We start from the raw sequence: 16,366 nt of genomic DNA, 5'->3' as shown, positions 1-16,366 counted from the left end.
ATAAGTGAGCAGTCTTTAGGTTTGATTCTTGCAAAGGCAAAATTGAACCATATTATTGCTAACCCATTATAAAGCTTAACCTAATTCCCCACTCTTTTAGTATAGATAATATTTTTTGTTCGAAAAAACAAAAATGCCCCACAATTAGATTGCATTTTTATTTTGTTTAAACTCAAATATTTAGGTTTGGGTCTTACCCTACAGTTGGTCTTAAATACATCCTCAAAGATAGTAGAGGGATCCCCATTGACGATACTCTAAAGAGGATAGACACAGCTCGAATTCCCATGTTGGAATGACACAAAGTGATCTCTAGATCCCCTATTGCCTTAGTTCAAGTATTTATAAGGGTAGTGCCACAGAGTCGCACTTGCAAATGATCACAATGAAATTTGAAACACTATCCGTCTACAAGCACCCACGCACTTGACCTAGTGTCCTAATCGTATATGATTATTTACTTGACAGTCTGCACTAATTTCTGGATACATACATAAATTATAAGGAACGGGCGCTTTTATGGCCCTTCCTATTTCTTGCTAGCACCATTTAACTTCGTAATGCCAATTAACCCTATAAAAATTACATCAGTTTTCATTTTTTGTGATCTAAAGAATACATGAGACAAATACAAAATCGAAAACAAAGACAAAACATATGCACAAATGTTGTATCACTGAAATACAAAATGGACCTTCTCCAGTCCTCTGAAGGCTTCTTACATGTATACAGGGGGAAGGAACCAACGAGCATATCATCTGGGACCGGACAACTCATCCAGAGGAATATGATAAGTTGAGTCTATGATCCAATTAGTACTTGGATGATGAATAGGGTTGAAATCTTTGCGGAACACCTCTTTTTACCACTCTTCCCATCTTTCAGCCAAACCATCGCCTTCTAGCATCCGGACAACCTTTGACATCTTGGGTCGTTCCCCTGGGGTGCCTTGTGTGCACAATAGAGCTACTTGGATGAGCTGCTCCACTTGATCGTCAACATAATTTCCATTTAGATCAGCATCAACAAGTGTTTCCAACCTCCGATCTTTCAGTAGTCATTTGACCTAATTATTTTAGTTAAAATAAAAGGGAAAAAGTCAGATAGTTTTACAATTTGAAACAAAAGGTGAGGGCAACTAGGAGAGTGAAAATGTATTGTAATGTTCAAAATTTGAAGGGCCGCAGTATTTCCAGAAAATCAAATTGCTTACAAAAATGCATCATCATTCAAATATCGATATGATGCAAACGTATGACAAAGATGCAAACTGAGAATAGAAAGAAGCAAGAGGCCAAGATAGCGAGAATAAAGAGATAACCAGGAAATTAGGATCGATACAAAACACATGCCAAATTCTTCAAGAAATCACAGCAAGGCCAATACATTGGCAAAAGAAGCAACAACAATACTAACAACAATTAACAAGGAAATGTAATAATTAATCTCTGACAATTTAAGCCTTAGATTGTTATAAGTAAAGATAAATAAATCTTCACAGCTTAATCGTAACTCTAACTAATAAAAGGTAATTAAACTAAAGTAATTTATTAAAGGTTAAGTATTATTTCTTTTCTTTGATCCATGATTCTAACTGTTTTCAACATTCGGGCCAAAAAAGACAAGTGATTTTACATTAATCAAACAGGAACTTGGCAGCTCTATAATGAGTAATAGGTTTTTAAAGTATCTTTGCAAAGAACCAACTAAAATGATTGCAGAAATGTTCCATACACAATGATTAAGAAAGTCATATGAGATTAGTGGTTTGAAATAAAGTGATTAGGTGTCGAGACCCATTATTTTTAGCTTAAATAAATAGCAACATTGGTATGGAGAGATACACCTAATCTACAGTATATTATAATGAGTATTAGGTTTTTAAAGTATCTTTGCAAAGAACCAATTAAAATGATTGCAAAAATGTTCCATATACAATGATTAAGAATGTCATATGAGATTAGCGGTTTGAAATAAAGTGATTAGGTGTCGAGACCCATTATTTTTGGCTTAAATAAATAGTAACATTGGTATCTAGAGATGCACCTAATTTACAGTATATTATATAACATGGGGTGTGCTATCCACACATCCCTTTTTACTTCTCACACACCCTTGTTAATTTATGTCCGTTGATCTCTTTCAATTCATCCGATCCGACGGTCGAAAACTAAAAAGGTGTAAGAGAAGTAAAACATGATGTGTGGATATCATATCCCTATAACAATTCTTTAAAAATGAGTATTGAAACATAATTTCCAAGATTTGGACTTAGGGACACAATAGATTGAAGCAAGAACATCGTTGAATTTCAACAACATTATGTCTTTTTTTATATAAAATATGAAAGATATTATGGAAGATTTAGAATGATAAAATATAATCAGAAGGTGGACCTCATGCAGATGTTGTTGGAAAATAAATATAATAATAAATTAGCTACAAACAGAAACAGAAAGACGTAAAAGCATACTCAATCAAGTAATATGACATCATCATCATTCGCAAGCCAAGCAAGATCAAAAGCCCTCTGCCCAGTGATGAGTTCAAGAAGCATGACTCCGTATCCAAAAACATCAGTTTTCTCGGAAGATTTTCCAGTTGAAAGGTAATCTGGTGCCATATGGCCAATCAAGTGCAGGTTGTCTTTCTGAACGATCTACAATAATTTATTGACATAATTATGAGAGTAGAAATTTAGATTACAAGCAACAGGCAATGTTGTTTAACACATATCATGCCACCCGTCCCACCCAAAAAAGAGTCATTTTGTTATCCATTAAATAAAATCAACATCAAGAAGGTAACTTAAAATTGAAGAGAAAAAGAACAGAAAAAAAAACTTCAGTACTGATACTCCAAACCAAATTGGTCGTGTATAAATTCACTTTGTCAATGTAATCCCAACAATTTTTAATTTCGTGAAAACAAAAAGATTCATCAACGCAACAAACAATTTAAATGAGTACCTCTTAAACATGCTGCCACACTTCCATTAGCCATATAAGGATATACAAGCAGCCTTTCTGTTGGTGTCATGCAAAAACCATGCAGACGATATTAGTGTATAAGCTGTGAGCTAAGTAAAGTTAAAGTAAATAAGCCTTGTTTCTAATTGTGTATTCACTTAGTCTTAGATTATGACAAGTGTAAGGCTGAGATTGTATTGTTGGTTGTGTGTATCCAACTAGGGCCATCAGTTAATGTAAAGGAGTGTGAGTGCTCTTTTTTTTTACAAGTACAGAAATTATTCCTCTGCAACATTTTGCAAGAGAGAACAACAAGAAAATTTTCGTTTCAGCTTCTTCCCTCTCTGTTTTCCATTTTTCTGTTCAGTTCGTTCTCTTCGGATAAAACTTATCAAATCAAGTTTCTCTAACATGGCCTCAGAGCCTAGTTTGATCATTTGAGATCTGGGTGTAAACTGTGAAGCATTCAAGCTACCTTGAGCTTGTTCCGGTTCAAGCGAAGCTATCGGAACTCCATAGATTCCGATTTCGATTTGTGTTCGTCTTGTCTAAGCTAAGAGATGGCTGGGTCTGTTAGTTCTGAGGTGAGAACTCCGATCTTCTCCGGTGAGAACTACGAGTTCTGGAAGATTAAGATGATGACGATTTTCAAATCTCAAGGGTTATGGAGATTGGTTGAAAAAGGGATTACGATCTCAGAAACAAAGAAGAAGAAGAAGGCTGAAGGAAGCTCAGAGGAAGAAGAAGACGATGAGAAAATGGTCGCAGCATATATGCAAGATGCAAAAGCTCTGGGTATTATTCAGAACGCTGTCTCAGATCAGATATTCCCTAGAATTGCCAATGCAGACTCTGCGAAGATGGCATGGGATCTGTTATATGGTGAGTACCATGGTGGTGATCAGATAAGATCTATGAAACTACAAAATCTGAGACGTGAATTTGAGTATGCTAGGATGCATGATGATGAAACTCTGTCTGGGTATCTTACTAGGCTAAATGAATTGATAAATCAGATGAAAACATTTGGTGAGATTCTGTCTAATGAAAGGCTTGTACAGAAAGTTCTCATTAGTCTCAGTAAACCATATGATCCCATATGTCTAGTTATTGAAAATACTAAGTGCTTAGAAACTGTAGAGCTGCAGGAGGTTGTAGCAATTTTGAAGAGTCAAGAACAACGATTTGATTTGCATAGTGTTGATGTCACTGAAAAGGCTTTTGCCTCATTCTCTGTGAGTTCAAAAGGACAAACCAGTGGAAATGCTCAATCTGGTACATTCAAATCCTATAAGCACTTGAATTCGAAGGGAAAGAAATGGGAATCTAAGCCTAAGTTTCAACAGAGGTCATTCACTAATTCTACACGGAACTCAAACTCTTCTGGGTATGTGAAGCAAGATGCAGTTAAACCACAGTGTAGAGTGTGTTCCAAATTCCATTTTGGTGAATGTAGATATAAGGGGAAACCTAAGTGTTATAATTGTGATAAATTTGGTCATTGGGCTAGAGAATGCACTGTAGGGAAGACTGTGCAAAAGGCAAACTCTGCAAATCAGGTGGAAGTGACAGGAAATTTGTTCTATGCTAATAGTGCGATCTCAGAGTCAAATGTCAATGGAAACTGGTATATTGATAGTGGTTGTAGTAACCACATGACAGGGGATGGTAATCTGCTTGTTGACATAAAAACAAATGTTGCTGGAAAAGTGCAAATGCCTACTGGTGTGTTAGTGAATGTTGCTGGAATGGGTTCATTGGAAATAAACACTAATAGAGGAAAGAAGTATATCAGGGAGGTTATGCATCTGCCAGGATTAAAGGAAAACTTACTGAGCGTTGGGCAAATGGATGAGCATGGATACTATCTCTTGTTTGGAGGAGGCTTGTGTAGTGTATTTGATGGACCTTCTCTTGATAATCTTGTGATCAAAGTTAAGAAGAAGGAAAACAGATGTTATCCCCTCTCTCTGTGGAAAAACAGTCAACTTGTTCTGAAAGCTAGCACCGATTCAAATTCTACCTGGATTTGGCACAAGAGATTAGGACATCTAAATCTTAGGAGTCTTAAACAACTCAGAGAAAATGAAATGGTACATGGTCTTCCACATCTTGAAAACATTGATGGTGTATGTGAAGGATGCCAGTTTGGGAAACAACATCGTGAGTGGTTTCCAAAAGAGAAAGCTTGGAGAGCAAGCAGTCCTCTAGAGCTTATACACACTGATTTGTGTGGTCCTATGCAAAATGAATCAATTGCTGGGAATAAGTACTTTATGCTTCTCATTGATGACTATACAAGAATGTCATGGGTTTACTTCCTAAGACAAAAATCTGAGGCTCTAACTTGTTTCAAGAAGTTTAGAGCCATGGTAGAATTACAGAGTGGTTTCAAAGTAAAGTGCCTAAGAAGTGACAGAGGAGGTGAGTTTGTATCAAATGAATTCAACCAATTCTTAGAGGCTGAAGGAATACAAAGACAACTGTCTATGGCCTATACTCCACAGCAAAATGGAGTAGTGGAGAGGAAGAATAGAACAGTTGTAGAGATGGCCAAGGCAATGCTTCATGATAAAAGCATGCCATATTTTCTGTGGGCTGAGGCAGTGCATACAGCAGTGTACATTCTAAACAGATCACCTACAAAAGCACTGGATAATCTGACACCATTTGAGGCATACAGTGGCAGAAAACCAGGAATTGGTCACCTAAAAGTATTTGGATCAATCTGCTATGTGCATATACCATCTGAAATGAGACAGAAACTAAATGCTAAGAGTGTCAAATGTGTGTTTGTTGGATATGCTACATGTGAGAAGGGATACATAGTGTTTGATCCATGCACTAAGAAGTTAATTCTTTCAAGAGATGTAGTTTTTGATGAAACTATGACCTGGAATTGGAAGGAACATTCAGAGAACTCTGTTGCTGTGACCCACATTCAGAATTCACATGGATTGGGTGAGATTCAAGACTGTGCCTCCAGTTCCTCTACATTCTCTCATACTGAAGAACAAGAAGGCAGCATTCAAGAATCTGTTGAGATTCCTCAGTCTTATGATCATACTCCAGTGAAATGGAGAAGCATAAATGATATTATGGCACAGTGCAATTTGTGTATTGTGGAACCTGAAAAATTCGAAGAAGCTGCTCAAGATCAAGCTTGGATAAAAGCTATGGAAGAAGAACTGATCATGATTGAGAAGAATAGAACTTGGGAATTGGTGGATAGACCAAGTGATAAACATGTTATTGGGGTGAAATGGGTATTCAAAACCAAGTTGAACTTGGATGGATCAGTACAAAAGAACAAGGCACGGCTAGTTGCAAAGGGGTATGTGCAGAAACCAGGAATTGATTACAATGAGACCTTTGCTCCGGTTGCTAGACTTGATACAATCCGAACTTTGATAGCTCTTGCTGCACAGAGAAACTGGAAATTATATCAACTTGATGTTAAATCTGCATTTCTGAATGGACAACTGCAGGAAGAAGTCTATGTTGAACAACCCGAAGGATTTGTGATTAATGGCAAAGAAGATAAAGTATACAGATTGTATAAGGCTCTGTATGGATTGAAGCAGGCACCTAGAGCCTGGTATGGAGAGATTGATAGTTATTTCACTCAGTGTGGATTCATAAAGAGCTTGAGTGAAGCAACTCTTTATACTAAGACAAGGGGAGATAAGGATATTCTAATTGTCTCTATCTATGTTGATGACATAGTATACACTGGAAATAACCAGGAGATGCTGAATGAGTTCAAAGAAGACATGAAAGATAAATATGAGATGACAGATCTCGGGGTGCTTCATCATTTCTTGGGGATGGGGGTTATACAAACAGATACTAGCATTTTTATCCATCAAAGGAAGTATGCTTCTTCCTTATTGGATAAATTTGGTCTAAAAGAGTGTAAACCTGTCTCCATACCTCTCATTACTTCTGAGAAATTAAGTAAAGATGATGGAAGTGGTGCAGCAAATGAGGAGCAGTATAGGAAGATTGTAGGAAGTCTGTTGTACCTCACTGCCACAAGGCCGGATATAATGTATGCAGCTAGTTTATTAGCTAGATATATGCATTGTCCTACCAATAAACACTATGGAACAGCTAAGAGAGTGCTCAGATATGTTAGGGGCACATTGGACTATGGTTTGAAGTATGAGAAAGGCAAGAAGGCAGTCTTAATTGGTTTTTGCGATAGTGACTGGGGAGGATCTCTTGAAGACAGCAAAAGCACCTCAGGCTATGCATTTTCTTTTGGGAGTGGAGTGTTCTCATGGGCTTCTGTGAAACAACACTGTGTTGCTCTTTCTACTGCAGAAGCCGAGTATATCAGTGCTTCTGAAGCCACAGCTCAGGCCATATGGCTCAGATTTGTTCTGGAAGATTTTGGAGAGTTACAAGTCGATGCAACCCCTCTGCAGTGTGATAACACATCTGCAATCTCAATATCCAAGAACCCTGTGTTTCACCAGAAGACAAAACACATTGACAGGAGATATCACTTCATCAAGGATGCCTTGCAGCAAGGGATAATTGACTTAGTTTACTGTCCTACCAAAGAACAAGTGGCAGACATTTTTACCAAGGCATTACCAAAGGACAGATTCAACTATCTCAGAGACAAGCTTGGAGTTGTATCAGCTCAAAGCTTAAAGGGGAGTATTAGTGTATAAGCTGTGAGCTAAGTAAAGTTAAAGTAAATAAGCCTTGTTTCTAATTGTGTATTCACTTAGTCTTAGATTATGACAAGTGTAAGGCTGAGATTGTATTGTTGGTTGTGTGTATCCAACTAGGGCCATCAGTTAATGTAAAGGAGTGTGAGTGCTCTTTTTTTTTACAAGTACATAAATTATTCCTCTGCAACATTTTGCAAGAGAGAACAACAAGAAAATTTTCGTTTCAGCTTCTTCCCTCTCTGTTTTCCATTTTTCTGTTCAGTTCGTTCTCTTCGGATAAAACTTATCAAATCAAGTTTCTCTAACAGACGAAGCAGATTGCGGTGGACAGCCATGCTAATCATTTCAACTTCTGTTTGGAACTGTAGTTCCCCGTCTTGGGTTCTCTCCTCTTTAAGTCTTTTTAAAGCAACCAGAGTTCCATCAGCTAAGCGTCCTTTATAAACCTTACCAAATCCACCTCTACCAAGAATATTTTTGTCGCTAAAGGTATCCGTTGCAACTTGTAGCTCGCGCAAAGAAAACCTTTTGAGCTGTCGTAAATGAACTTCTGGATCCTTCTTAGCTGCAAAGACAGTAGATGAGTGAAACCTGCATCCCATACAACAACTACAACACCAACTTGATCAAGCTATATTACTCTCTCCTCCCTCTTACTGAGATGAAAGTATGAAACTCACGGGACTTGGAATGATTGGATGTTCCCTTCTTGTGAATCTTGAAACCAGGGATCATACTATAAATTATATGCATCCGGCACAAGGACTTTAAGGAAGAAAGTCACTCCAATGGAACAATTAAAAACAGCAGATTAGCATATCGAATAAAAAAGAAAGACGATAGATTTTATCTAACAAAAGGATGGGGGTTCATGCAGGAAACGCAGTTTTGCAAGGTTGCCAAGTAAAGATCCAAGCTCACCAAGTCTGACATCCCCCAAGCTCTTCGGGAATGTTTCCAGTCATTCAATCATTCATTAGTTCATTCCGGTTCCTTGTGGAGGTGAAAGAAGCCAAACAGCAGAATCAGCCAAACAGAAACAGAGGTGGAGGACGTCATCACTCTTGGATCTGTTGGAGCTCAGGTAAGCAGCTGGCGTTGACCGATCAAAATCCGAAGCATCTCTGCGTTGACCGGATGCCAGAAAATTCGGTGGCTGTTTGATTAAATTGCAGATTGCGTTTGGAAAAGCATGCCGCCGCTTCTGAGAGAGAGAGGTTGAAATCTCAGCTTGCTAGTTTTGGAGAAGAACGAAAGAAAGGTAAAAGGTTTGGGAGGAAGACGGAGGAGCTGCGGACGGAGGACTCTCAATCAGTCAAAGTCGCAGCCCACCACGTCAGAAGTTTCGTTTCTTCTTTTGTTTATATTTATTTTTGACTTCTTAGCTGATTCCTGAAATTGTTATGCAACTCCTCACTCAAAGTGAGATTTTCTGATTTTTTCCGTCATAAATTATTTTGAACATTTTGTAAAAAAACAAAATTACACTCAATTTTTATCAAATTATTATGGTCTATTGTTTATTAAATTGAAATTATTTTTGTTATCTGTTCCTTATTTAATGAATATTTTTAACGGAATAATCAAAATGATTGATAGTTAAGAAACTCATTTCTAGCAATTTCAAATCTCATGAACTAAAATGAGTTATACCAATTTCAATGACTATTTTAGTATTTTAACTAATTTCAAAACAGAAAAGTAAAAACAAAAAATTAAAAATGAAATAATTATCAAACGATTTTTAATTAATAACTCATCTAGTTGACCAAGGATTGCAAAGAGTCGAAGTCTAATTCTGATCAGAAATCATAGGTCATGACATGAGCTATAATATAAACTAAGACATAAGCATGATATAGCCAATAATGAAGCTATTGTAGTTCTAAAGAAAAAAAAAATGGCTTCGAGAATTTTGAACTTTTTTGGGTAATAATGTTCACAAAAAAATATTTAACAATAAAATCAAGTTAAATTAACTAAAAGAATTATTGAAACAGCTCGTCCCTAATTTTACAATTTTATAAATTTTAAAAGAGTGATTTGACAAAAATACCTTAAATGTGAGATTATTGACTTTTGTTGACCAGCGCATAGTGAGACATACAAAATATCCTTTTAGCGTATCCTTGAAGTACTCGACGGTACAAACACGTAGGTACAAGCGGAACTGAATTCGAAATTACGATGAAGATTTTACAAATATCGGAGCATGAATGACGTTTGGGTAAATTCACGTTACGGGATATATTTTTCTGTTTTTCTTTTGAGAGCCAGTGGGGCCCACGCCCCATTCCTCCACCTCTCTCCCTTGTCTTCCTACCTCTCAGGACTCTCTCTCACCTTTTTTTCAAATCCACGTCACAGACTTGGATCCTCTCCTGAGCCCAAGGAGAGGATCCTCCTGATCAAATGACTTGCCGTTAGATGAAAATCCAACGGCTATAATTATTTGTTTGGCTGCCACCTCATTCTCTCTCTTCACTCTATCTCTCCCGCATCTCTCTCTTTCTTCTTCCTTGGCAAGCACCGAGAGGGTGCAACGGCATCGCCACACACCACCTTCCCGGCGAACTCCACCATAGCCATTAGTGAATATCATGACTCTCGTTCTCCCCTTTTCATTACTTTCCTCCCTCGTCTCTCTCTCTCTATCTCTGCAAGTACAAAGAGTACATCACCACCACCACCACTATTCATTGCAAAAACTCTACTGTGCACAACTAAGTTATGCCTCGAGACCCTCAAATCCTTTTTATTTGGAAGCCTTTATAACGTTTTCAACCTTAAACTGATTTGCACGGAAGTTTGTATCCCTTTTTTTTTTGTTTTTTCTCTGAAAACTGATTTGCATCGAACTGAGTTGAATTTGTGTCTTCCACGTTTGTTCTTTTACATTTTATCTCCTTTTTTTCTAATAAAATTTTCTGAAAAAATGAAATATAATTATCTGACAAATTTACCGTTAGGGTTTTTATATGTATTTTTTCTGTTAGTTCTGTGAAACCTTGAGATATCATCTTCTGGCTTATTAAACCCTAAATTTCAAAAATCTAAAATATTTGTCAAGTCTCTGCTTCATCACCATGCTCTCTCGTCTTCTACCCAAACCCTCACATTTCTCTCGCCTAAACCTAATCTCCCCAAAGTTCCATCCCTTCCCCCAACCCCAAAATCCTCTTTTCGCTACTTTCACTCCAAGGTTCTTCTCCAATGACGATGGTAAGGGTCCCTCCCAATCAGATGTTTGGAGGCTTTCTCAGGAAACCGATGGAAAGTTTGACCCTTTATTCGGCGAGAGCTCCGGGGACATTTCCGGGATTGCAGAAGTTGAGTCCAGCGAGGCCGATTCCGACTGGTTGAAGGGGAAAGGAGGCGAGGAGTGGGGTACATCTCAGGAGTTCAAGCTGTGGAGCTTGGGAGAGGAGGAGAAGAGTGACTTGTTCGATATCGGAGAGGGTGTACAGACTGTTACTGCCATTGACAGTGAGACAAGTAGAGAGGAGATTGAGAAGGCTGAACAGGCTAAGAGGCTTGAGAAAGAGGAGCGGGAGCTTACTGCTGTTCTCAAAGGCTAATTCTTTTTCCTAAATTCTGGATAACATTGATATGCTTAAGAGTAGGAAGGTGTATAGCTTAGTGGAACAACTTGTACTGTACTAAATCCTTTTGGGTTGATTTGGGCACCAACCAATTGTATGTTTCGTTGTTGGGAGGTCTGCAAGTTCATTAAAATATTGGTGTGTCTATATTGTTGTGCTTTTGATTTTGGGAACTACACTACTTATTGATTAGTGGGAGGAGTTAAAATGATCAGGTATCTTGTTAGGTTTAGCTGCAAGCACTCTACATGGGATAAGATTATTTCTTCGGCTTTCTCGAACTTTTATAGTTCAAATAGTACTTTGTTTTGAATGCAGTTGCTGATTCATTTATCAGCTAGGTGACTCTTTAGGTGTTAGACTGATTCAGTATGGTAACTGCAGGTCCGAATCGTGGCTTTGGTGACTTTATTGGTGCATCTGGAATGACAGATGGAATGCTTGACACTTTGATTTCATCGAAGGATTTTCAAGGGATAAAGGGATTGCCCCCTCTATCAGAGCTTGAAGACATTCGTTATGAGAAAAATACCAGAAAATCCTCGAGAGCTGAAATAGAGCGCCAGAAACAGGAGGAAGTTGCCAAAGCAAGAGTGAGAACAGTAGACGACAAGGGGAGAGCTTATGGAACAGGAAGAAGGAAATGTAGTGTAGCATGTGTCTGGATTCATCCTGGTAATGGTAAATTCACAATTAATGATGAACAATTTGACGCCTATTTTCCAATGCTTGATCATCGTGCTGCTCTCCTCCGACCTTTCTCTGAGACAAAAACGTTGGGCCTTTGGGACATCGCTTGTACTGTTCAAGGAGGCGGCACCACAGGTAAGCCTAAGTTTGTTGCTACGCACTTTATTTTGATTTATATGTTGACTTTTTTCCTTGACATCGACTTGTTTGAGATCCAATTCAGCTGCTGTTTCCCTCCGTTATCCTTGAACTTGCAATTCTATAGCTTTATATGCCAGAAAACCACTAATTTGCCTCGCTACTTACTACCTGCACTGCCAAGCTCTCATGGAAAACAAATTTCTGTCCAGTTCCATATGTTACTAAAGCTTTTCTTCCCCTGCTCTCATGAAGTCAAATGAATGCGAGTGTCCTTTTCTTCCTAGGCTGCTAAGGTGAATTAATTGTGGTTAGATTTTCATTTCACTTCAAATAATTAAACTGAAACAGAGCAGAGGAAAAGAGAAGAAAATCGGAGCCAATATCTCGACAGAATTAAATACGAATTGATTGTAATTTCTAAAGATTGTTTCGTGCTTTTTGATGCTGGCGCTTCTTCCTAATAGTAGTTGAGTACAAAAATACTCTCTGTGCAAACTGTTACTCTCAACAGTAACTCCTTTTTAAAGAACAACGTTTAATATGTTCGGTACCTTAATTCTTTGCATAAACGTTTTTGTTTGTGTTAAATATGGAAAATTAAAAAGGTGTTTTTTCCAGGTCAGGTTGGAGCAATTCAATTAGGAGTGAGCAGGGCCTTGCAAAATTGGGAACCTGACTTGCGTCCTGCTCTCAAAGAAGGTAAATATTTCTCTTCCCCTTTGTCCGCTGGTTATTTCTGGCTTATAAGGAGAAACAGATCTTAACCTTGCAATATCTATCTGCCCCTTTCTTGCTAACCCAGCAACTTGTTTGTGTTTCCAGCTGGTTTCTTGACAAGGGACTCGCGTGTGGTGGAAAGGAAAAAACCCGGAAAAGCAAAGGCAAGGAAGAGCTTCCAGTGGGTCAAGCGTTGATCAAGTACTCCGAGCTTGGCTTTCTGCGCAGTTTTGTTTGGAACTTAAAAGTATGGTTTACTGCAATAACTTATTGAGATCCACTCGTATGGCATTTCAAGTGTAGCTTGTGATAGACGATGAGTGGTAGAAGAATTTTGTAGATTTTGTGGTGTGAGAAAACATCCGGAGCTATTCGATTTGTTTCTGATCCTTCCTTGCTTCCAGTCAGACATTTATTTGCAAACTTAGGTACTATTTGAGTTGTCTTATGAAGTGAGCCGTTGTTTTCTTTGCAGCCAAAGCATCGTTGAGACACGAGTTGAATTTCAGAGAGTTCGTTTAAAATTGAGACGGCTTCTGAAATAAGAGGACTACGGAAGGCAACGATACAAGTTCATTGTTCACGTAAAGTTCAATTCTGAAAGACAGTGAGACATCAATTCTGAAATACAAGACATGCTTCCACATCAATTATTGAATTTGTCAACAACACTTGTGAATCTGTGACTAAATTTGTGATGTTCCACAAGTGAGAATCATTTTTTGTCGAAAACTCAAGTGAGGCAGTTTCTATCTCACAGGAATGAGCATGAATTTTCATGCCCAAGTAACTCATTCCGCGAACAAAACGGGTCCTGGTTGTGATGGCTCCGTGGGAAGCAAGTTTCTTGAGTAGTCGCAGCAGCAGCCACATGCTTCGGCCTTGGGAGGAACTCGAAACTGGCTCCAAAGAAGCAATAATGCAAAATTTGGTATATCTACACCATTCATCACCTTAAAGGGCTCACAACCCAACCTGTGATCGGACTTTGCTTACGAACCCTAACTCTCCTATGTGAACCGCTCTGCAACCGTTCAAGCACTGCGTATGTAATCCAATCCGGTGTCAACCCTTGCTGCTTAAGTTTCGCATATAGATCCACTGCCGCAGCAGTCCTCCCACACCTCTCAAGACAATCAAGCAAGATGTTGTATGTCACTATATTCGGATAGCAGCCTTGAGCAAGCATGTTGTTGAACAGCCTGCATGCCATTTCAACCCTACCCGTCTTGCCAAAGCACTCGATCAGAGTGCTGTAGGTGACGACATCAGGGCTAAAACCCTTCTCTTGCATCTCCTTAAACCTCATGCGGGCTTCATCCACATCACCATTTTCCCCAGGGCAATTGATCAACGAATTGTAAGAGATAATATCCGGTTTACAATCACTATTCTTGAGATGTTCGAATATTGTCACAGCCTCAAGAACCTTCCCAGCTCTACCAAAGCTCGAAATCATAATGTTGTAGGTAAATATGTCCGGTTCAGGCCCATCAAGTTTGATCTTTTCGTACAGTTCATGAAGATGGGGTATCTGCTTCAACTTTCCATGAGCTGCCAAAACTGTTGTACATAATAGTATCGGTAGTTATCCCTTTCTCATGAATGTTATTTAGCAAGTCAACCGCCTCTGCAGTTCTACCTGCACTGCACAAACTCTCCAACATTGAAGTATATGCATCCCGATCCCCCATGTCATGGAAGCTCCACATGTTGCAGAACAACCTGTGAGCTTCCCCGGCATGACCCAATTTACTCAATGTCCTCACAAGATATGCATATATTGACTTCGTCATGTACTTCTTCGACATCCCCACCACCTCATCAAACCTACCCAGCTGCCCTTCTGCAACCAAAAGATTCAAAACCACACTGTACGTAAATTCATTAGGCCGGCAATGGTTCTGTACCATTTTCGAGAACACAATGATGGCCTTGTCAACCATCTTGCTCCGAGCAAGAGCCTGAATCATAGTATTATAAAGCATCGTATTCGGAGCGCAACCCTTGTTCACCATCTCCTGAAACAACCCGAGACACTCATCGCCCTTACCCAATTTCCCAATCATTCTGATCATAATCGTGTACGTAAACTCATCCGGCTCGCAATGCTTCTTCTTCATATCATCACACACCTTGCGTGCATCCTCAACCTGCCAAATTTCTTCTGCAAATCAGAAAATCAGAAACCCACAAAAACCCACATCGAATTCGAACATGTGAGCGCAACCACAATGTCACATTGCATTCAATTCAATCAAAATTCAAACCTTTTCGTCGTTCGCCAACGCATCCAGCAGCATGTTGTAGGCAAAAATGTCGTGCTTGTTACCCCGCCGCCGCATGTCGATGTAAGTATCGAGAGCTTTGCCGGAATCGCGAGAGCGCAGGAAGGCCTGAAGCAAGCACTTGTAAGTGTAGCTGTTCATGTTGAGATTCCATTTCTTCACCAACCCAATACAGGTTTCCAAGTCTTCGGTGCTGCCGAACAGGCCGATAAGCATGTTGACGGTGGAGATGTTGCCATGTATGCTGGAGCGGTCCATGTCGCGGAGGATCGACCGGACTAGGTCGAACCGGGCGGGGGAGGTGGACTTGGAGAGGATGAGGAGGATTCGACTGCAGGTGAAGGCGTCGTGGTGGAAATTAGAGGAGAGAGAGGGGCAAAATCGGAAGAATTTGACGGCGAGGTCGGGGCAGGTTACCGATTTCAGGATTTCGGAGGCTTCGGACGGGGTGATGTGGAGGGAGAGGGAGGTGAGGCAGTCAGAGAGTTCGGAGAAGGGGTCTGATAACATGGCGGAAGGGGATTGACGGCCGAGGAGGATTTGGGTGGCTTTGCAGACGAGGTCGCGCCGCGGAAGAGTGTAGCCGCGGATGTCGGCGGGGAGGGGCACGGCGGGGTTACCTCGGCCGAGACGGAAAGGCCAGTTGGGGAGGTTGAGGTTATTTTGGCGGTGTACTTTGTGGCATAGTGGCGGCACGTGGTGGTTGAGGGCGTGGGTTTGGTGAGGCGGAGGAGTCTCAGGTGGTGGCGGTAGCGGTGGTGGTTAGTGTTAGTTTGGTATTCGAATGTTACCGTTAGAAAGAGCAGTGGACTAGGTTTGTACTGGTTAAACTGTGTTTTGTTAAAAAGCAAACGACGTCGTACACAGAGTGGTTTTTGCGCATTCCACAGCAGTGTTTTCATCAAGTTGAAGCGCAGATTCCTCTAATATTGGTATAATGAAAAGTCACTTTATTTATTTATTGTTGAAAAGTCTCATGGGCAATTAATGCCCACAGTTCCATTTGTAGAAAATGAAAGTGGAAAATGAATTGTGCTGTCAGAAGACGCGTTACAAATTTCAACATGCAGTTAATGCATCAATATGGAGTTGCTCTATAAATAGAGCACTCCATATGTTTTCATGTAACAGAAAAAGATAAAAAGAGAAAAAAGAAAAAGAGCAGAGAAAGAAAGAGAGGAAGAGGAGAGGAGAGAATAAATAGAGTTATCTTTGTACTCTTATTATTCCAAATTATAATGAAAGCACTACTGCTGCCCGAGGACGTACTCCAG

At 39.6% G+C, this 16,366-nt stretch overlaps 1 protein-coding gene and 2 pseudogenes across 2 annotated transcripts; 1 reads left to right on the top strand and 2 right to left on the bottom strand.

Moving 5' to 3' along the window:
* Positions 1-587: 587 nt before the first annotated feature.
* LOC137727968 (BRASSINOSTEROID INSENSITIVE 1-associated receptor kinase 1-like) lies at positions 588-2,768 on the bottom strand (annotated as a pseudogene).
* A 7,735-nt stretch (positions 2,769-10,503) lies between these two features.
* On the top strand, positions 10,504-13,646 carry LOC137745300 (small ribosomal subunit protein uS9m-like). Of its 2 annotated transcripts, XR_011069676.1 has the most exons (5): positions 10,504-11,227; positions 11,641-12,081; positions 12,706-12,786; positions 12,910-13,051; positions 13,280-13,646. XR_011069676.1 is itself a non-coding variant. In XM_068485237.1 (4 exons), exons 1-4 carry the CDS (start codon positions 10,741-10,743, stop codon positions 12,999-13,001), a joined length of 1,101 nt encoding a protein of 366 aa, XP_068341338.1. In that variant the 5' UTR covers positions 10,504-10,740; the 3' UTR covers positions 13,002-13,218. The 2 variants fall into 2 exon arrangements, 1 of the variants encoding a protein (XP_068341338.1); XM_068485237.1 differs by lacking the exon at positions 13,280-13,646 and having other exon boundaries at positions 12,910-13,218.
* An 85-nt stretch (positions 13,647-13,731) lies between these two features.
* On the bottom strand, positions 13,732-15,994 carry LOC137727948 (pentatricopeptide repeat-containing protein At1g51965, mitochondrial-like; annotated as a pseudogene).
* Between the last annotated feature and the right edge of the window lie 372 nt (positions 15,995-16,366).

This window comes from Pyrus communis, chromosome 1 (genome assembly GCF_963583255.1).
Source record: "Pyrus communis chromosome 1, drPyrComm1.1, whole genome shotgun sequence".
NCBI lineage: Eukaryota > Viridiplantae > Streptophyta > Magnoliopsida > Rosales > Rosaceae > Pyrus > Pyrus communis.
Note: the sequence above shows the minus strand (reverse complement) of the source record. Positions and strands in the feature narration are given on the sequence as shown.